Raw genomic sequence first — 23,054 nt, forward strand, 5'->3', positions numbered from 1 at the left:
GAATACTGACGCAAAGTTATCATTCACCCATTTCCTCTGGTTGCAAGCATTGATTCCCTCTCCTGACCGTATGTGGGCCAACCCTTTCCCTAACTACCCTCTTACTTATTGTATTTGTGTAAAAATCCTTGGGATTTTCGATAATTCTGTTTGCCAATGATCTTTCGTGACCCCTTTTAGGGAGGGAGCTTTAATCTGTATCAAACCCCATATTGTACCTGTCCTGGGAGTGTTTGATGGGGACAGTGTTGGGGGACGCTTTACTTGGTACCGAACCTTGTGCTGTACCTGTCCTGGGAATGCGTGATGGGGACAGTGTAGATGGAACTTTATTCTGTAGAGTGAGCTTTATTCTATATTTAACCCCTAGCTGTACCAGTCCTGGGAATGTTTGATGGGGACAGTATAGAGGGAGCTTTACTCTGTATCTAACCCTGTGCTGTACCTGTCCTGGGAGTGTTTGATGAGGACAGAGTAGAGGGAACTTTACTCTGTATCTAACCCCATGTTGTACCTGTCCTGGTAGTGTTTGATGAGGACAGAATAGAGGGAGCTTTACTCTGTATCTAACCCTGTGCTGTACCTGTCCTGGGAGTGTTTGATGGGGACAGTGCAGAGGGAGCTTTACTCTGTATCTAACCACGTGCTGTACCTGTCCTGGGAGTGTTTGATGAGGACAGTGCAGAGGGAGCTTTACTCTGTATCTAGGGGCAGCAGGGTAGCATGGTGGTTAGCATAAATGCTTCACAGCTCCAGGGTCCCAGGTTCAATTCCCGGCTGGGTCACTGTCTGTGTGGAGTCTGCACGTCCTCCCCCTGTGTGCGTGGGTTTCCTCCGGGTGCTCCGGTTTCCTCCCACAGTCCAAAGATGTGCGGGTTAGGTGGATTGGCCATGCTAAATTGCCCGTAGTGTCCTAATAAAAGTAAGGTTAAGGGGGGGTTGTTGGGTTGCGGGTATAGGGTGGATACGTGGGTTTGAGTAGGGTGATCATGGCTCGGCACAACATTGAGGGCCGAAGGGCCTGTTCTGTGCTGTACTGTTCTATGTTCTATGTTCTAACCCCATGCTGTACCTGTCTTGGAGTGTTGGGCAACATGTTAAAGCTGGAGCACTCTTGGTAAAACAGTAGCTGCTGCCTGCTGTTCCACTGCATGTAATGGGTTGGATCTTGCTGGAAAGGTGTGGACACTGTTTCTTTAGGATCTTTAACAGCATGGTAATGGTGCGTGGCATTACTAATGCACAAATTGGCCATCAGGTTCAGAGATTACGAAACACGTTAAAAGGGGCTGGTTTAGCTCACTCAGCTAAATCGTTGGCTTTTAAAGCAGACCAAGCAGGCCAGCAGCACGGTTCGATTCCCGTACCAGCCTCCCCGAACAGGCACCGGAATGTGGCGACTAGGGGCTTTTCACAGTAACTTCATTGAAGCCTACTCGTGACAATAAGCGATTTTCATTTCATGTTAAAATCTCCAGAAATTACTGTTTGGCACAAACAGCATCTCAGTCTCGGTCACTGCCATTAAATCTTGGTAGTTAAGGAGATAAACTATTGTGTTATTCATTAAATTTGGGTGAGCACTGCTGCCTTACAGCACCAGGGACCCAGGTTCACTTCCAGCCTAGGGTTACTGTGTGGAGTTTGCGCGTTCTCCCCGTGTCTGTGTGGGTTTTCTCCGGGTGCTCTGGTTTCCTCTCACAGTCCAAAGACGTGCAGGTTAGGTGGATTGGCTCTGTTAAATTGCCCCTTAGTGTCCAGCGATGTGTAGGTTAAGTTAAGGGGTTATTGGGATCGGTTGTGAAGTGGGTTTGTGTGGAGTGCTCTTTCACAGGGTTGGTGCAGACTCAATGGGCTGAATGGCCTGCGTCTGCACTGTCGCGATTCCATGACCCTGATGACCTCACCACAGTGTTAACAGCACACACTTCCAGCAAGTTAAACTTTTTTTTTAACCTGAAGGGAATTAAAAGCCCAACTGCTGAAATTTTCTTCAGGGTGCCCAGTCCTGCCACACCTGCTCATTGCTACCATGCAGGAATCAATCAGCGCTATAGACACTCAGCTTTCTGCCTTCCTCACTCCATGTTTGTACCTCCCTTCATTGAAATGAAATATAACTTGGAAACCAGAGGAGTGAACAAATTGTGAGTTTGGAGGCATAGCTGGTGTTCTGTTGGAGTTTGTGCTTTTAGCAGAGAGAGTATTTGATGATGTTGGAGCACGGAGAGTGTGAGAGGCAGAGGGAATGTTTCACAAAGCGGCTCCATGCCAACTGCTGTCTCCTTGCATTGTGCCACCAGAATCCTGGCCCCTACAGGTCCTGTGGCTCCATTGTTAACAACAAATCAAGGATCTGTCTCACAGTTTAAGTAATGATATTCTGTCATCAGAATCACTCTGTAGGCGTTTTCTCAACAACAGCTCTCTCTCTCTCTCCCTCACTTCCCCCTCTCTTTCCCCCCCCCCCCCCCCCCCCCCCCCTCATTTTCCTCCCTCCGAGTCACTCAGGGAATATAAACTCCACCAAGGAGTGGGGGTGGGGCGATCATTGGCAGCACAGCTGTATAAATAGAGCTGGCCAGTGAGGTATTAGCTAGAGAGGGAAGCAGTGGTGAACTACTGGCCCTATGTACATATTCTTGTAAATAAAGTTACTTTCTGTCTGACTCTATTAAACTCATACTGGATTCTTCATGGCCCTCACAAAACATTCTGAATAAGCAAGAGGTTGAGATGCTCAGCATTCCCCATCCTCTCACTCGGGAATGGGTCCTGTTTCCATCGGAGCTGGTTCACAATGAATGAACCAACACAGTGATTAGAGATAGAGATAGAGAAATACAGCACAGGGCAGGCCCTTCGGCCCACGATGTTGTGCCGAACTTTTGTCCTAGGTTAATCATAGAATTTTGGACACTAAGGGCAATTTTTCATGGCCAATCCACCCAACCTGCACATCTTTGGACTGTGGGAGGAAACCGGAGCACCCGGAGGAAACCCACGCACACACGGGGAGGATGTGCAGACTCCACACAGCCAGTGACCCAAGTCGAAATCGAACTTGGGACCCTGGAGTTGTGAAGCAATTGTGCTATCCACAATGCTACCGTGCTGCCCTTAAGAAGAAGTTAATCTACACTCCATTATTCTACCCTTAATCCATGTACCTATCCAATAGCCGCTTGAAGGTCCCTAACGTTTCCGACTCAACTACTTCCACAGGCAGTGCATTCCATGCCCCCACTACTCTCTGGGTAAAGAACCTACCTCTGACATCCCCTCTATATCTTCCACCATTTATCTTAAATTTATGTCCCCTTGTAATGGTGTGTTCCACCCGGGGAAAAAGTTTCTGACTGTCTACTCTATCTATTCCCCTGATCATCTTATAAACCTCTATCAAGTCGCCCCTCATCCTTCTCCGTTCTAATGAGAAAAGGCCTAGAACCCTCAACCTTTCCTCTTTTGACCTACTCTCCATTCCAGGCAACATCCTGGTAAATCTCCTCTGTACCTTTTCCAAAGCTTCCACATCCTTCCTAAAATGAGGCGACCAGAACTGCACACAGTACTCCAAATGTGGCCTGACCAAGGTTTTGTACAGCTGCATCATCACCTCACGGCTCTTAAATTCAATCCCTCTGCTAATGAACGCTAGCACACCATAGGCCTTCTTCACAGCTCTATCCACTTGAGTGGCAACTTTCAAAGATCTATGAACATAGACCTCTGCTCCTCCACATTGCCAAGAACCCTACCATTAACCCTGTATTCCGCATTCATATTTGTCCTTCCAAAATGGACAACCTCACACTTGTCAGGGTTAAACTCCATCTGCCACTTCTCAGCCCAGCTCTGCATTCTATCTATGTCTCTTTGAAGCCGACAACAGCCTTCCTCACTATCCACAACTCCACCAATCTTCGTATCATCTGCAAATTTACTGACCCACCCTTCAACATCCTCATCCAAGTCGTTAATGAAAATCACAAACAGCAGAGGACCCAGAACTGATCCCTGCGGTACGCCACTGATAACTGGGCTCCAGGCTGAATATTTGCCATCCACCACTACTCTCTGTCTTCTATCGGTTAGCCAGTTTGTTATCCAACTGGCCAAATTTCCCACTATCCCATGCCTCCTTACTTTCTGCATAAGCCTACCATGGGGAACCTTATCAAATGCCTTACTAAAATCCATGTACACTACATCCACTGCTTTACCTTCACCCACATGCTTGGTCACCTCCTCAAAGAAGTCAATAAGACTTATAAGGCAAGACCTACCCCTCACAAATCCGTGCTGACTATCCCTAATCAAGCAGTGTCTTTCCAGATGCTCAGAAATCCTATCCCTCAGTACCCTTTCCATTACTTTGCCTACCACCGAAGTAAGACTAACTGGCCTGTAATTCCCAGGGTTATCCCTATTCCCTTTTTGAACAGGGGCATGACATTCGCCACTCTCCAATCCTCTGGTACCACCGCTGTTGACAGCGAGGACGAAAAGATCATTGCCAATGGCTCTGCAATTTCATTTCTTGCTTCCCATAGAATCCTTGGATATATCCCGTCAGGCCCAGGGGACTTGTCTATCCTCAAGTTTTTCAAAACGCCCAACACATCTTCCTTCCTAACAAGTATCTCCTCAAGCTTACCAGTCTGTTTCACACTGTCCTCTCCAACAATATGGCCCCTCTTGTTTGTAAATACTGAAGAAAAATACTTGTTCAAGACCTCTCCTATCTCTTCAGACTCAATACACAATCTCTCGCTACTGTCCATGATCGGACCTACCCTCGCTCTAGTCATTCTCATATTTCTCACATATGTGTAAAAGGCCTTGGGGTTTTCCTTGATCCTACCTGCCAAAGATTTTTCATACCCTCTCTTAGCTCTCCTGATCCCTTCCTTCAGTTCCCTCCTGGCTATCTTGTATCCCTCCAGCGCCCTGTCTGAACCTTGTTTCTTCAGCCTTACATAAGTCTCCTTCTTCCTCGTAACAAGACATTCAACCTCTCTTGTCAACCATGGTTCCCTCACTCGACCATCTCTTCCCTGCCTGACAGGGACATACATATCAAAGACACGCAGTACCTGTTCCTTGAACAAGTTCCACATTTCACTTGTGTCCTTCCCTGACAGCCTATGTTCCCAACTTCTGCACTTCAATTCTTGTCTGACAGCATTGTATTTACCCTTCCCCCAATTATAAACCTTGCCCTGTTGCACGCACCTATCCCTCTCCATAACTAAAGTGAAAGTCACAGAATTGTGGTCACTACCTCCAAAATGCTCCCTCACTAACAAATCTATCACCTGCCCTGGTTCATTCCCAAGTACTAATTCCAATATGGCCTCCCCTCTGGTCGGACAATCTACATACTGTGTTAGAAAAGCTTCCTGGACACACTGCACAAACACTACCCATCCAAACTATTTGATCTAAAGAGTTTCCACTCAATGTTTGGGAAGTTGAAATCACCCATGACTACTACCCTGTGACTTCTGCACCTTTCCAAAATCTGTTTCCCAATCTGTTCCTCCACATCTCTGCTACTATTGGGGGCCCTATAGAAAACTCCCAACAAGGTGACTGCTCCTTTCCTATTTCTGACTTCAACCCATATTACCTCAGTAGGCAGATCCCCCTTGAACTGCCTTTCTGCAGCTGTTATACTATCTCTAATTAACAATACCACCCCCCCCCCACCTCTTTTACCATCCTCCCTAATCTTGTTGAAACATCTATAACCAGGGACCTCCAACAACCATTTCTGCCCCTCTTCTATCCAAGTTTCCGTGATGGCCACCACATCGTAGTCCCAAGTACCGATCCATGCCTTAAGTTCACCCACCTTATTCCTGATGCTTCTTGCATTAAAGTATACACACTTCAACCCATCTCCTTGCCTGCAAGTACTCTCCTTTGTCAGTGTTACCTTCCCCACTGCATCACTACGTGCTTTGGCGTCCTGAATATCGGCTTCCTTAGTTGCTGGACTACAAATCCGGTTCCCATTCCCCTGCCAAATTAGTTTAAACCCTCCCGAAGAGTACTAGAAAACCTCCCCCCCCCAGGATATTGGTGCCCCTCTGGTTCAGATGCAACCCGTCCTGCTTGTACAGGTCCCACCTTCCCCAGAATGCGCTCCAATTATCCAAAAACCTGAAGCCCCCCCCTCCTACACCATTCCTGCAGCCACGTGTTCAACTGCACTCTCTCCCTTTTCCTAGCCTCGCTATCACGTGGCACCGGCAACAAACCAGAGATGACAACTCTTTTTTTTCAATAAACAATTTTATTGAGGTAGTTTTTGGCTTTATAAACAGTTACAGACATCATCAGAAAGGAAGCAAAAAAGGCAAAAATGTGCAAACATCCACGTACTTTCAATACTTCCACCGTAACATATTGCACAAGCCCGCTCCCCTCCCACCGGTACTACCCGCCATATTTTCCCTCCTACTCTACTCTACCCCCCCCCCCCCCCCCTCCCCCCACCCCCCTGCTGACGCTCACTCTCCCGCAAAGAAGTCAATAAATGGTTGCCACCTCCGGGTGAACCCCTGCACAGATCCCCTCAAGGCGAACTTAATTTTTTCCATCCCCAGGAAACTCGACATGTCCGCAAGCCACCACTCAGTCTTCGGGGGCTTTGAGTCCCTCCACGCCAATAATATTCGTTGCCGGGCTATCAGGGAAGCAAAGGCCAGCACATCGGCCTCTTTCTCCCCCTGGACGCCCGGGTCTTCCGAAACCCCAAAAATTGCCACCCCTGGACTCATCACCACCCTTGTTTTTAGCACCTGGGGCATGACCCCCGCAAATCCCTCCCAGTACCCCCTCAGCTCAGGGCATGCCCAAAACATGTGAACATGGTTCGCGGGTCCTCCCGCGCACCTAGCGCATTTGTCCTCTATCCCGAAAAATTTGCTCATCCGAGCCACCGTCATATGGGCCCGGTGAACGACCTTAAATTGGATCAGCCCGAGCCTAGCACATGTCGCGGTCGAGTTTACCCTACTCAGGGCCTCTGCCCACAGCCCATCCTCCATTTCCCCGCCTATCTCCTCCTCCCATTTAAGTTTCAGTTCCTCTGTCTGGGACCCTTCCTCCCTCATGAGCACCTTATATATACCCGAGACTCTGCCCTCCCCTTCTTCCCTCCTAGAGACTATTCTGTCGAGGATCCCCATTGGCGGGAGGCGCGGGAAAGATGGGACCTGTCTACGAACAAAGTCCCGCAACTGTAAGTATCTAAAATCATTTCCCCTTACCAACCCAAATTTCTCCTCCAAGCTCCTCAAACTCGCGAAGCTCCCTTCCAGGAACATATCACCCACCCTTCCCGCCCCTGCTCGCCGCCATACTCGGAACCCCCCATCCATACTGCCGGGGGCAAACCGATGGTTGTCGCAGATTGGCGCCCAGACAGACGCCCCCATCTCCCCCACATGCCTCCTCCACTGGCCCCATATCCGCAGGGTCGTCACCACTACCGGGCTGGTGGTGTACTTGGCCGGCGGCAGCGGTAGAGGAGCCGTGACCAGGGCTTACAAACTGGAGCCCCTGCACGAAGCCGCCTCCACCCGCTCCCAAATAGACCCCGTACCCACCATCCACTTCCTTATCATAGCGATGTTGGCCGCCCAGTAATAATTGACCAGACTCGGCAAAGCCAGCCCTCCCTCGCTGTGGTTCCTCTCCAACATCGCCTTCTTCACCCGCGGAGACTTTCCCGCCCAGACAAAGCTCATGATCAGCCCGTTAACTCTTTTGAAGAAGGACTGTGGGATAAAGATCGGGAGGCACTGAAAAATAAACAAAAATCGAGGGAGGATTGTCATCTTTACAGTCTGCACCCTCCCTGCCAGCGACAGCGGGAGTGCATCCCATCTCCGAAACTCTCCCTTCATTTGCTCCACCACCCTGGCCAAATTTAACTTATGCAGCCTGCCCCAGTCTCGTGCCACCTGGATTCCCAAATACCGGAAATTTTCCTCAACTAGCCTAAACGGTAGCCCTCTCAATCTGTTCTCCTGGCCCCTTGCCTGGACCACAAACATTTCACTCTTGACCGTATTTAATTTGTATCCTGAGAACTGGCCGAACTCCCTCAGCATTCCCAGTATAGTTCCCATCCCGGCCACTGGGTCTGACACGTATAGGAGCAGGTCGTCTGCATAAAGAGAAACCCTGTGTTCAACCCCGCCCCTCACCATCCCCTTCCAACCCTCTGCGGCTCTCAGCGCAATCGCCAGCGGCTCTATGGCCAGCGCAAACAGCAGCGGGGAGAGTGGGCAGCCCTGTCTGGTCCCTCGGTACAACCTAAAGTACTCCGACACTTCTCTGTTGGTCCTGACGCTGGCCCTCGGGGCCTGATATAATAACTTGATCCAATCCACCAATCCCTCCCCGAACCCAAACCGTCCGAGCACCTCCCATAGATAGTCCCACTCCACCCGGTCAAAGGCCTTCTCGGCGTCCATTGCCACCACTACCCAGGGCCGGCTCAAGGCACCGGCAACTCGGGCTGTCGCCCGGGGCGCTATGTGCTCGGGGGCGCCAGAGACTCGGGTCCCGCGCATGCGCAGTTGGGCCGGTGCCAACCAGCGCATGCGCGGTGGCCGCCCGCCCCCAGGGCGGCCCCCCGGCTCGGTCCCCCCCCCCCCCCCCCCCCCCCCCCCCCCCCCCCCCCCCCCCGGCTCGGTCCCCCCCCCCCGCCCCCCTCGGGTCCGCCCCCCCGCCCCGCCCTCGGGTCCGCCCGCGTCCGCCCCGCCCCGCCCTCGGGTCCGCCCGTGTCCGCCCCCCGCGTGTCCGCCCCCCCTCGGCCCCGCCCCCGCCCCGCCCTGCCCTCGGGTCCGGCCGCGTCCGCCCCCTCTCGGGTCCGCCCCTCCACGGCCCCGCCCCTCCTCGGCCCCGCCCCCCCCCGCCCCGCCCTCGGGTCCGCCCACGTCCGTCCCCCCCGCGTGTCCGCCCCCCCTCGGCCCCGCACCTCCTCGGCCCCGCCACCCCGCCCCGCCCCCCCCTCCTCGGCCCCGCCCCCCCTCCTCGGCCCTGCCCCCCCGCCCCGCCCTCGGGTCCGCCCCCCCGCGTGTCCGCCCCCCCTCGGCCCCGCACCTCCTCGGCCCCGCCACCCCGCCCCGCCCCCCTCCTCGGCCCCGCCCCCCCTCCTCGGCCCTGCCCCCCCGCCCCGCCCTCGGGTCCGCCCCCCCCGCGTGTCCGCCCCTCCTCGGCCCCGCCCCTCCTCGGCCCCGCCCCTCCTCGGCCCCGCCCCTCCTCGGCCCCGCCACGCCCCCCGCCCCAAGGGCGCCGAAGTTCAGCTTGCCCGGGGCGCCAGCAACCCTAGAGCCGGCGCTGCCACTACCTCCACCTCTCTACCCGCCGTGGGCATCATTATCACATTGAGCAATCTCCCCAGATTGGCCGCCAGCTGCCTACCTTTCACGAACCCCGTTTGATCCTCCCCAATCACCTCCGGTACATAGTCCTCCATTCTACCCGCCAGTACCTTTGCCAGGAGCTTGGCGTCTACATTAATCAGGGAGATTGGCCTGTAGGACCCGCACACCTCCGGGTCTTTACCCCGCTTCAATATCAGAGATATGGTGGCTTGTGACATTGTCGACGGAAGGGTCCCTCTGTCCCTTGCCTCATTGAAAACCCTCGCCAAGACCGGGCCCACCAGCTCAGAGAACTTCCTATAAAACTCTACTGGGTATCCATCCGGCCCCGGGGACTTCCCCGACTGCATGGCCTTTAGGCCCCCCAATACCTCCTCTACTCTAATCGGGGCCCCCAGCTCTTCCACTCGCCCCCCCCCCCCCCCAACTGTTGGGAATGTTAACCCGTCCAGAAACCTTTTCATCCCCTCCGGTTCTTCCGGCGGCTCCAAAGTATACAGCTTACGATAGAAGTCCCGGAATACCCTATTCAATTCTGCCGGATCCTCCACTTTGCGCCCCCCTCGTCCCTCACTCTACCTATTTCCCTGGCCGCCTCCCTCCTCCTGAGTTGCTGCGCTAACAGTCTGCTGGCCTTTTCCCCATACTCGTACACCACTCCCCTCGCCTTCCTAAGCTGTTCCACGGCCCTGCTCGTGGATAGTGCCCCCAGTTCCGCCTGTAGCCTCTGCCTCTCCCTGAGTAAAACCTCCCCCGGGGACTCCGCGTGCTCTTCATCTATCCGACCCATTTCCCTGACCAATCTATCCATCTCTGCCCGGTCTGCCTTGGCTCTGTGGGCCCCAATTGAAATCAGCTCCCCCGCACTACTGCCTTTAGCGCCTCCCACACGGTCGCCGCTGAGACCTCCCCAGTGTCATTCACCTGCAGGTAATTTTTTATACATTTCCGAAGCCTCTCGCAGATCCCCTCCTCCGACAGCAGTCCCACATCTAGCCTCCATTGCGGGCGTTGATAGCTCGCTCCCCCGAACTGCAGGTCCACCCAATGCGGGGCATGGTCTGAAATGGTAATTGCTGAGTATTCCGTGTTCTTCACCTCCCCCCTACAGTCCCTGCTTAGTACAAAGAAATCTATCCTGGAATATACTTTGTGGACGTGCGAGTAAAACGAGTAGCCCCTTCCTGTTGGCTGTCCCTCTCTCCAGGGGTCCACTGCCCCCATTTGCTCCATAAACCCTTTCAGCTCCCTTGCCATTGCTGAGAGTCTACCCGTTCTGGGACACGACCGATCCAAAGTCGGGTCAAGGACCATGTTAAAGTCCCCTCCCATTATTAGCCTGCGAGAATCCAAGTCCGGGATCTTCCCCAGCACTCTTTTAATGAAGTCCACGTCATCCCAGTTCGGGGCATATATATTCACCAGCACCACTCTTCTCCCCTCCAGTCTGCCCCGTACCATCAGGTATCTGCCCCCACTGTCTGCGGATATGCCCTCTGCCTCAAATTGCACGCGCTTGTTGATCATGATTGCCACCCCCCTGGACTTCGAGTCCAAGTCCGAGTGGAAGACCTGGCTAATCCAGCCCTTCCTTAGCCTGGTCTGGTCAGACACTTTCAGATGTGTCTCCTGCAACATAATTACGTCCGCCCTCAGGGCCCGCAAGTGCGCGAACACCCGCGCCCTCTTAACCGGCCCATTCAGTCCCTTAACGTTCCAGGTGATCAGCCTGTTCGGGGGGCACATCCCACCCCCCCCACCCCGCCGGTCAGCCATAGCCTTTCTCGGGCCGGCCCCTGACCCGTGCGTCGCGCCATTCCTGGCCCGCCCTTTGGCTGCCTCCACCCTCGACCTCCTTTCCAGTGCCTATTTCAAGTCCCTCTCCCGTCAGCAGAACAACCCCCCCTCCCCTAACCCCATCCCCCGATACCCCCACCCCTGCCATCTACTGGCTGTAACTTCCCCCCCCATCTGACTTCCTTGACTAGCCAATCTGCTAGCCCGGTGACTCAACACTCCGGCGCCTTCCTGTCCCATTCCCCTTGTTTCCCCGTCCTCCTCCCCACCCACTGGGGCAGGGCCGGCTCCAGTGTCTTCCGCGAGCTGCACAAAAAGCACACACCAGCCCAAACAGGAAAAAAAAAGAAAAAAAAAACCACAGAAAAAAGAGAAAAAGCACATAAATGTCCATGAACAAAGGAAAGCGTCTCAAATGTTCCGCTTGGCCCCCTTGGCCCAGCAAACCATTGAGCAGCTGTCCAGGCACATTCGGCGTTCCTTCCCACAGAAATCCTCGGGCCCTAACTCGCGTCCTTGGGGCCTCCTTTCGGGACCAGCCCCAGGTCCCTCACAAAATCCATCGCTTCTTCGGGCTCGGAGAAGTAGTAGTGTTGACCCTGGTGCGTGACCCATAGCCGAGCTGGGAACAGCAGACCAAACTTCACGTGCTTCTTGAACAGCACCTCCTTGACATTCTTAAAGGCTGCTCGCCGCCGAGCCACCTCCTGGCTTAGGTCCTGATAAATGCGGAGAACACTGTTGTTCCACGTGCTGCTCCTGGCGCTCTTTGCCCACTGCAGCACCCGCTCCTTGTCCACGAACCTGTGGAACCTAATCTTTGCGCCCCCTCCAGCTCCAGCGGTCGCGGAAAGGCTTCAGCAGGTCTGCTACAAACGCTGCAGCATCAGCTCCCTCCGCCCCCGCCGGGAGGCCGACCATCCTCAGATTGTTCCTGCGGACTCTATTCTCCAGCTCCTCCACTCTGTCCAGCAGTCTTCTCTGCCGCTCTTTCAGGCCGTCAACTTCTAGCGCTGCAACCGTTTGCGCATCCGCCTGCTCCTCCACCGCCTCTCCCAGCTCCTTAACTTTAACATCCTGGGCGTCCAGCCTCTGGTTCAGCTGATCCACCGCTTTCTGGATTGGGTCCAAGCTGTCCCGCTTCAGCGCTTCAAAACTGGACTTCATTACCTGGAGCATGTTATCCAGCGCCAGCTGGATTGCTGAGTCCGGGGTCCGTGTGTCCGCCATCTTAGGTCCCAGGTAAGTTTCTTCAGGTCCTTGTCTCTGTCCCTTTTTCTCCTTCTTCTTCTGCCTTCTGGAATCCCGCTGTTCCATGTGCCGCAGCCCGCTCCTCAGCGCCTTCGCTGCCGCTTTCCTTCGCCCAGCTCCTTGAATTTTACCTCCTGGGCATCTGAAGTGGGTCCAAGCTGTCCCTCCTCAGCAACTCCAAACTTTTTTTTCCCTTTGTCCTGGAGGAAGGAAGGTCCGTGGGTCCGCCATCTTACCCTTCAGGCCAGCTTCCTCCTTGCCTCTGTCTCTCTCTCTCTCCTTCTTCCTCACCTGCTGGCCTCCCACACTTCCATTTGCTGCAGCCCGCTCTCCTCTTCTGTTCCCGGCAGCCTTTTTGCCGCCCCCGTGGTCCCGTTATCGCGGGGGATCAGCTGTTCAGCCCCGCCGGAGTGAGAGCCCACCAAATGTGCGGCTCACTCGTACATCGTCGCCACCGGAAGTCCAGAGATGACAACTCTGTCTGTCCTGGCCTTTAACTTCCAGCCTAACTCCCTAAACTTGTTTATTACCTCCACACCCTTTTTCCTACCTACGTCGTTGGTACCAATGTGCACCACGACTTCTGGCTGCTCACCCTCCCACTTCAGGATCCTGAAGACATGATCCGAGACATCCCTAGCCCTGGCACCCGGGAGGCAACATACCTTTCGGGAGTCTCGCTCGCGACCACAGAATCTCCTATCTATTCCCCTAACCATTGAATCTCCTATTACTATTGCTTTTCTATGCTCCCCCCTTCCCTTCTGAGCCCCAGAGCCAGAGACCTGGCTGCTGGGGCCTTCCCCCGGTAGGTCATCCCCCCCAACAGCATCCAAAATGGTATACTTGTTTTGAAGGGGAACGGCCACGAGGGATCCCTGCATTGTCTGCCTGTTAGTTTTCTTTCCCCTGACTGTAACCCAGCTACTCTTGTCCAGTACCTTGGGTGTGACTACCTCCCTGTAACTCTTCTCGATAACCCCCTCTGCCTCCCTGATGATCCAAAGTTCATCCAGCTCCAGCTCCTGTTCCTTAACACGGTATCTGAGGAGCTGGAGTTGGGTGCACTTCCCGCAGGTATAGTCAGCGGGGACACCAGTGGTATCCCTCACCACCCACATCCTACAGGAGGAGCATGCAACTGCCCTAGCCTCCATCCCCTCTTACTTTACAGAATTAGCTGCCCCGTGGACCAACTGGACCTCCGCCCTCCGACTCTGCTTCCAGTCAGCTGTACTCTAAACTCCTGGCTCCCTTCACGCTCTTTGATAAATGTAGGAAATGAAATGTAAGGAGCACCTTACTCCCTCCTCACCTAACTCCCTCAGTCACCAAACTCTCACTGTAGCACTCAAATGCAACAAGTTCAGCACTCCCTCAGTCACCAAACTCTCACTGTAGCACTCAAATGCAACAAGCTCAGCACTCCCTCAGTCACCAAACTCTCACTGTAGCACTCAAATGCAACAAGCTCAGCACTCCCTCAGTCACCAAACTCTCACTGTAGCACTCAAATGCAACAAGTTCAGCACTCCAGTGCAAACAAAGAACAAACCTGACAGGCACAGTCCTCGCAATCCAGCCAGTCTTTGCTGCTGTTTCTAGATTTATAGAATCTATGGCCCATCGGCCCAAACTGGTCCATGCCAACCAAAAAGCCCACCTAAGCTAACCCCATTTGCCTGCATTTGGCCCAAATCCCTCTAAACCTATATGCTGTACTCCCATCGTTTCCCATCTAAATCCTGTGTAATAATTCTCTCTTCCCTTCTCTCACAGATATGGTTGTCACAGATATGTAGATGCATGTAAGGGAAACGAATCTATACCATACACTTCATCCAGTCCAGTGGAAACAAGTTCTGCTTTTTTACCACTTTTTAATGGGCTTTTCACCATGGTGAAGAAACACACTTATTTATCAGCAGGGGGCAGTGGACCCATGATTCAGTGTATCTAGCTCAGGGGTGGGCAAACTATGGCCCGCGGGCCGAGGTCTTTATGCGGCCCACCAAGTCATAAAAAATTTTTTTTTTTTTAATTTTAAGGTTAATGTTGGGTTACTTACTGGTATAGGGTGGATACATTGACTTGAGTAGGGTGATCACTGCTCGGCACAACATCGAGGGCTGAAGGGCCTGTTCTGTGCTGTACTGTTCTATGTTCTATACGAGGCGCCCAGAATCATAACCGGGTGAAGTAATTATTTTACTTAATATACTATGCGGCCCTTTAAAATTGTGAATTTCTGAATGTGGCCCTTGCATGGAAAAGTTTGCCCACCCCTGATCTAGCTCAACGTGAATGAACCCTGACGCTTTTCTACTCTGCGTTTGCATCAATGTGCATGTATGTTCACGTGTATGTGTGTGCATCTGTGCGTACATGCATCTGTATGTACGTATTCATCTGTGTGCGCCTCTGCATGCGTGTCTGCATGCGTGTACCCCTGTGCGTGTATCTGTGTGTGCACCTGTGTTCTTGTACGTGTGTGCGTGTGTGTGCATCAGTGTGCACTTCTAGTGTGTGCGCCTTTGTGCATGTTTCTGTGTGTGCTTTCATATGCGAGTTTCTGCGCGTTTGTGTGTGTGCGCGCCTGTGTGCAGGAATGCATCTTTCTGTGTATCATTGAGCACCCATGTGCGTGTGCGGCTCACCATGACACCCTTTTCCTCCCGAGTGTCGAAGGAGCCACTGCAAATTTCAAACTGCTCCCCTGCTGACTCACTGCCCTCCCTCTCCCCCAAATCTCTTTAGGGGCTTTCTTTCCAACATGTCATTGCTGACTTGTCTTTGACTGCACAATCTCACCACACTACAGGCTGACTCACTTTCAGTTACTTCGATTATGCAAAACCATAAATCACTTATTGGATTACAGTCAGAGCACTGTGTCCAGTTCTGGCACTGTAAATCTCGCACGGGACCTACGGGATGGGAGTGCTTTTCATAGAATCATAGAATTTACAGTGCAGAAGGAGGCCATTCGGACCATCGAGTCTGCACCGGCCCTTACAAAGAGCACCCTACTCAAGCCCACGTATCTACCCTATCCCTGTAACCCAGTAACCCCCACTTAATCTTTTGGACACCAAGGGCAATTTAGCATGGCCAATCCACCTAACCTGCACATCTTTGGACAGTAGGAGGAAACCAGAGCACCCGGAGGAAACCCACGCAGACACGGGGAGAACGTGCAGACTCCGCACAGACAGTGACCCAGCCGGGAATCAAACCTGGGACCCAGGAGATGTGAAGCAACTGTGCTAACCACTATGCTACCGTGCTGCCCAATCCCCGTGCTCCTTGCGGAGTATGAGCTCTCCCGCTGGGGGTGGTGTATCTCAATTTACCGATGTATAAAAGGTCAGCCAGTAAGACACCAATCAGAATCGGAACCCGGTAAGGGTCGACCGGATAGTGTGTATATCCTATGTGTAAATAAAAGTTTGTTTTTTATTTTACTCAGTGTGGAATCCCTGTGTCCATATTAAAGACACCACCACACTTTAGGTAGGACATCCAGGCCTTAGAGTGGGTGCAGAGTACATTTAGAACATAAAACATACAGTGCAGAAGGAGGCCACTCGGCCCATCGAGTCCACACCGACCCACTTAATTTATTAGAATTGAAACAGATTTTTTTTAAAATTTTTTTTTAATAAATTTAGATTAGCCAATTATTTTTTCCAATTAAGGGGCAATTTAGCGTGGCCAATCCACCTACTCTGCACATCTTTGGGTTGTGGGGGCGAAGCCCACGCAGACACAGGGAGAATGTGCAAACTCCACACGGACAGTGACCCAGAGCCGGGATCGAACCTGGGACCTCAGCGCCGTGAGGCGGTTGTGCTAACCACTAGGCCACCGTGCTGCCGCGAATTGAAACAGAGATGAGGAACTTCAGTGACACAGCGAGGCCCGGGATGCTCCCATTGCAATACAGATGGTTAAAGTGGAGATTTAATCGAGGTTCCGATTTGGGAGGCATTTTAATCACTTTGATACGAGAATCCAAATCCACCTGACAAGAAGGTCAGTAACTAGATTTGAGGCAAAGAGGTGGAAGTTCCAGAAGGAAAAAGATTTTTTTTAAACAGTGAGTTGGTGTGATCTGGAATGTGCTGCCTGAAAGACATGCAAACAAATTCAAAAAGGAAACTGGATAAATACTTAAAGAGGAATAATTTACTGAATTATGAGTAAACGGTGGGGCGAATTCAATACCTTTTTCTTTTTTAAAAAATAATTTTTATTGAAAAATTATGAATTTATACAACAATAACGCACCATAGTAAAATACCAAAAATAGCAATAATATTAACAATCATAAGCATTTTAACAACAACGCAAATTGCGCCAGGAAGTCCAGAAAAGGCTGCCATCGTTTATAGAACCCTTGTATTGATCCTCTCAGGGCAAATTTGACCCTTTCCAGTTTTATAAATCCCGCCATGTCACTGATCCAGGTCTCCACACTTGGGGGCCTTGCATCCTTCCATTGTAACAGAATCCTTCGACGGGCTACTAGGGACGCAAAGGCCAGGACACCGGCCTCTTTTGCCTCCTGCACTCCCGGCTCTACCGCAACTCCAAAAACCGCGAGTCCCCACCCTGGTTTGACCCTGGATCCAACCACCCTCGACACCGTCCCCGCCACCCCCTTCCAGAATTCTTCCAGTGCTGGGGATGCCCAGAACATATGGGTGTGGTTCACTGGACTCCCCGAACATCTGGTGCACCTATCCTCACACCCAAAGAACCTACTCATCCTAGTCCCGGACATGTGGGCCCGGTGCAGCACCTTAAATTGGATGAGACTAAGCCTCGCACATGAGGAGGAAGAGTTGACTCTCTCCAAGGCATCCGCCCAAGTCCCGTCCTCTATCTGCTCCCCGAGTTCCTCCTCCCATTTAGCCTTCAACTCCTCCACTGGCGACTCCTCCACCTCCTGCATTACCTTATAGATGTCTGACACCTTCCCCTCTCCGACCTACACCCCAAAAAGCACTCTGTCCATCGTCCCCTGCGAGGGCAGCAAAGGGAATCCCTCTACCTGTCGCCTAGCAAACGCCTTTACCTGCAAGTATCTGAACATGTTCCCTTGGGGAAGGCCAAATTTATCTTCCCGTTCCCCCAGGCCCGCAAACCTCCCGCCAATTCAATACCTTTTTCAAAGATCTGGCACAGGCTGAATGGCCTCTCTCTCTGCAGTATGACTCTACAGTCACGAGACTCCTGGAGATAGAAACATTGACGTTGTATGTGTGAGTGCAACCAGCATGAAGGATGTGTTACCTAACTGAGGCAAAGTTTCTCTCAGGAGACATATGTGGGCAATATTGTGATAATATATAAAAAATAAAGGAGGACAACTGGATAAGGGGGTTTCAGTAAATCAGTCACTGGCCACTGCTGACTCAGACTGGTACAGAGTTCCCCTGTGTCAGTCAGAGAGGTGAAATCAGTCAGGTTTTCTCATCCTGGTTACAATCAGACCACACTGGAGAATTCTCGGCAACATAAGAACACATGGGCCATTCGGCCCCTCAAGCCAGTTCTCAGTTCAGTTTGCTTTGTATCCTTGTCTCTCAGTACCTCAGCAAACAGCTGGAGATGCTACGGCAGATGAACGAGCAGCATGCCAAGGTGTATGAGCAGCTGGATGTGACGGCACGCGACCTCGAGCTCCACAACCAGAGACTGGTACTGGACAGCAAGACGTCACAGCAGAAGATTGAACGGTGAGTATACCAGGGCAGCGTGAGCCCACATCCTACTCGGGCACTGGGCTACACCTGGCAGAGCCTGACCAATCATCAGTCTGGTGCTGGTCCCATCAATAGTTGGGAAGAACTGTGCCGTCTGCAGACAGGGTTTCAATCCTAGCCTTGAGGAAAGGCAATATAAGCTACATGGTACCATTTCTAAGGGGATACAGGAGGAGAGAGACCTGGGGTGTATGGCCTTTAATGGAGTCAGGATAAGTCATGAAGAGTATTAGAGAAAGCAAAAGTGGGTTTATAATTGGAGTACAAAAGCAAGCGGGTTATGTTGAGCCATTGTGAGTCACTGGTTAGGCCTCAGCCAGAGTATTGTGTTCAGATCTGGGAAAGACGTCAGTGACTTGGCGAGTGCAGAGGAGATTTACAAGAATGGTATGAGAGGGGAAAGACTTCTGTGGAGAGGCGGATGAAACTGGGATTGTTCTCCTTCGCGCAGAGAAGGTTATAGGGAGATTCAATGGAGATGTAAGGTTTTTTAAAAAATAATTTTATTGAAAAATGTTGTATTTATATAACAACAACGAACCGCAATAACGCGGTTAACCCCCCCCCCCCCCCCCCCCCCCCCGGGTTGCTGCTGCTATTGACCCAGTTACCTATCTTTGAGCCAGAAAGTCCAGAAAAGGCTGCCACCGTTTATAGAACCCTTGTACTGACCCTCTCAGGGCAAATTTGACCCTCTCCAATTTTATAAATCCCGCCATGTCACTGATCCAGGTCTCCACACTTGGGGGGCCTCGCATCTTTCCACTGCATCAAGATCCTCCGCCGGGCTACTAGGGACGCAAAGGCCAGGACACCGGCCTCTTTCGCCTCCTGCACTCCCGGCTCCGCCGCAACTCCAAAAATCGCGAGTCCCCACCCTGGTTTGACACTGGATCCAACCACCCTCGACACCGTCCCTGCCACCCCCTTCCAGAATTCTTCCAGTGCTGGGCATGCCCAGAACATATGGGCATGATTCGCTGGACTCCCCGAACACCTGGTGCACCTGTCCTCACCCCTAAAGAACCTACTCATCCGAGACATATGGGCCCGATGCAGCACCTTAAATTGAATGAGATTAAGCCTCGCACAGGAAGAGGAAGAGTTGACTCTCTCCAAGGCATCCGCCCAGGTCCCATCCTCTATCAGCTCCCCTAGTTACCCCTCCCATTTAGCCTTCAGCTCCTCCACTGACGACTCCTCCACCTCCTGCATTACCTTATAAATGTCAGACACCTTCCCCTCTCCGACCCACACCCCCGAAAGCACTCTGTCCATCGCCCTCCAGCGAGGGCAGCAAAGGAAATTCCTCCACCTGTCGCCTAGCAAACGCCTTTACCTGCAAATATCTGAACATGTTCCCTTGGGGGAGCCCAAATTTATCTTCCAGTTCCCCCAGGCCCGCAAACCTCCCGCCAATAAACAGGTCCCTCAATTTACTGATGCCCACCCTTTGCCACCCCCTAAATCCCCCATCAGTGTTCCCCGGGATGAACCGATGATTTCCACCTAATGGAGCCTCCACCGAGCCCCTTGTTTCCCCCCTATGCCGTCTCCACTGTCCCCAGATTCTTAGGGTCGCCGCCACCACCGAGCTCGTGGTAAACCTCTTAGGAGAGAGCGGCAACGGCACCGTAACCAGGGCACCCAGGCTCGTACCTCTACAAGACGGCATCTCCATTCCTTTCTCTTCCCCCCCCCCCAAAATCACCATTTACGCACCATTGACACATCGGCCGCCCAATAGTACCCCAAAAGGTTGGGCAGCGCCAGCCCGCCTCTATCCCTCCCTCGCTCCAGGAAAACTCTCTTCACTCTCAGTGTCCCATGTGCCCACACGAAGCTCAAAATACTGCTAGTCACCCTCCTAAAGAAGGCCCTGGGGATGAAGATGGGCAGGCACTGAAAGAGGAACAAGAACCTCGGAAGCACCGTCATTTTGACGGACTGCACCCTCCCCACCAACGATAATGGCAGCATGTCCAACCTCTTGAACTCCTCCTCCATCTGATCCACAAGCCTGGTGAAATTATGCTTGTGAAGCGTCCCCCAGTCCCTGGCCACCTGCACCCCCAGGTACCTAAAACTCTCCCCTGCCCTCCTAAGCGGGAGCCTACCAATTCCCTCCTCCTGGTCCCCAGGGTGCACCACAAACACCTCACTCTTGCCTAGATTTAGTTTATAGCCTGAAAAGGTCCCAAACTCAGCTAGCAGCTCCATCACCCCCGGCAACCCTCCCACCGGGTCCGCCACATACAGTAGCAGGTCATCGGCACACAACGACACCCTATGTTCCTCCCCACCCTGCACCAAACCCCTCCACCTCCCTGAATCCCTCAACGCCATCGCCAACGGCTCAATTGCCAATGCAAACAACAAGGGAGACAGGGGGCAACCCTGCCTGGTCCCTCGTTAAAACCGGAAGTACTCCGACCTCCTCCCATTCGTGGCCACACACGCCATCGAGGCCTCATATAGCAGCCTCACCCATCTAATAAACCCTTCACAAAATCCACACCTCCCCAAGTACCCCCACTCCACTCTATCGAAGGCCTTCTCTGCATCCAGCGCCACCACTATCTCAGCCTCCCCCTCAATCGCCGGCATCATGATGACATTCAACAACCTCTGCACATTCGTCATCACCTGCCTTCCCTTAACAAAACCTGTCTGGTCCTCGTGTACAACCCCTAGCACACAGTCCTCTATCCTGGTGGCCAGGATCTTTGCCAGCACCTTGGCATCCACATTAAGGAGAGATATGGGCCTGTATGAACCACACTGCTGGGGGTCCTTGTCCCTCTTTAAGATTAAAGAAATCAGCGCCCGCGACATCGTCGGGGGCAAAGTCCCCCCTTCCCACGCCTCATTAAGTGTCCGCACCAGCAAGGGGCCCACTAGGTCCACAAACTTTTTATAAAACTCCACCGGCAACCCATCCGGCCCCGGCGCCTTCCCTGACTGCATCTGCCCGATCCCCTTAACCAGCTCCTCCAGCTCAATCGGCGCCCCCAACCCCTCCACCTGTTCCTCCTGCACCTTCGGGAAAGATAGCCCGTCGAGAAACCTCTCCATTCCCCTCCTCTCCACCGTTGGCTCCGACCAGTACAGTTCCCCGTAAAAGTCCTTGAAGACCTCATTCACCTCTACCCCCTTCCGCACCACATTCCTACTCTTATCTCTCACTCCAGCAATTTCCCTAGCCGCATCCCGCTTGCATCCTACTCGCCTTTTCACCATGTTCGTACACTGCCCCTTGTGCCTTCCTCCACTGTGCCTCCGCCTTTCTAGTGGTCAGCAAATCAAATTTAGCCTGTAGGCTGCGCCTCTCCCCCCAACAATCCCTCCTCTGGTGCCTCTGCGTACCTCCTATCTACCTCCAGCATCTTCCCCACCAGTCTATCCCTCTCGCTCCTCTCCCTGTGTGCCCAGATGGATATCAGCTCCCCACGAATCACTGCCTTCAAGGCTTCCCAGACCATCCCCACCCAGACCTCCCCCGTATCATTCACCTCGAGGTACCTCTCAATACTTGCCCGGACCCTCCTGCCCACCTCCTCCTCCGCCAACAACCCCACATCCAACCGCCACAACGGGCGCTGGTCCCGCATCTCCCCCATCTCCAACTCCATCCAATGCGGAGCGTGGTCGGAGATTGCAATGGCCAAATATTCGGCCTCCTCCACTCTCGGAATCAGTCCCCTACTCACCACGAAGAAGTTTATCCGAGAATAAACCCTATGTACATGGGAGAAGAAAGAGTACTCCCATGCCCTCGGCCTCACAAACCTCCATGGGTCCACCCCTCCCATCTGGTCCATAAACCCCCTCAGCACCTTGGCCGCCGCCGGCCTCCTACCCGTCCTTGAACTGGACCGATCCAGTGAAGGATCCAACACCGTATTGAAGTCCCGTCCCCCCCCCCCCCCCATAATCAGACCTCCCGCCTCTAGATCTGGGACACGTCCCAGCAAACGCCACATAAAGCCCGCATCATCCCAATTTGGGGCATACACACTAGCCAGTACCACCTTCTCTCCCTGTAGCCTGCCCCTTACCATAACAAACCTAACCCCTTATCCGCCACCACCTCAGATGCCTCAAACGTCACATTTTTCCCCACCAGAATCGCCACTCCCCGGTTCTTCACATCCAACCTGGAGTGGAAAATCTGCCCCACCCACCCCTTCCTCAGACGGACCTGGTCCGCCACCTTCAGGTGGGTCTCCTGAAGCATTGCCACATCTGCCTTTAGCCCTCTCAGATGAGCAAGTACCCTAGACCGCTTCACCAGCCCATTCAGTCCTCTCGCATTCCAGGTGACCAACCGGATCAGAGGGCGTCCCGCCCCCCTCCCCCATCGACTAGCCATAGCCTGTCGACTGCCCGCCCCAGGCCAGCACCCCCCGCCCGACCCAGTCCCCACGGCGGCAACACCTCACCTCTGTCCCCCCGGCCCAACCCTCCTAGCCGCGAACCGTCCTCCATTGTACTTCCGTGGGTCAGCTAACTTCTGCTGACCCCTGAAACTCCCACCAAAAATCTGACCCCTCCCAGAGTGGGATCATCCCCCATCCTGTCACTCCTCAAGGCACCGCTCCAGTGCGGGGAGGAACCAGTTAAGCCCCCCCCCCCCCCCCCCCCCATCATCATCTCCACCCCCCCCCAGCCCCGCAATGCGGGAAACCAGAGGAAAGCCCGCGCTTTCGCACTGCCCCACCACACCCTTCTGACACAGCTCCCAATACCAGCCCCACTCCGTCCCCCAACCCTATACAGAATACCCCCCCGCAAAATACAAAACTCAAACATTGCCCCCCAACAA

The 23,054-nt window shown here is 53.2% G+C and overlaps 1 protein-coding gene across 1 annotated transcript in view; it reads left to right on the forward strand.

Annotated features, from left to right (window-relative positions):
- The window catches only part of cdr2l (cerebellar degeneration-related protein 2-like), a 61,951-nt gene that overhangs the window by 15,543 nt on the left and 23,354 nt on the right, over positions 1 to 23,054 (forward strand). The window contains exon 3 of the mRNA XM_038777434.1: positions 18,054 to 18,202. Coding sequence (XP_038633362.1) covers positions 18,054 to 18,202 — 149 coding nt within the window. The remainder of the gene's footprint in view (positions 1 to 18,053; positions 18,203 to 23,054) is intronic.

The sequence above is a fragment of the Scyliorhinus canicula genome, chromosome 18 (genome assembly GCF_902713615.1).
Source record: "Scyliorhinus canicula chromosome 18, sScyCan1.1, whole genome shotgun sequence".
In the NCBI taxonomy this organism is placed as follows: domain Eukaryota; kingdom Metazoa; phylum Chordata; class Chondrichthyes; order Carcharhiniformes; family Scyliorhinidae; genus Scyliorhinus; species Scyliorhinus canicula.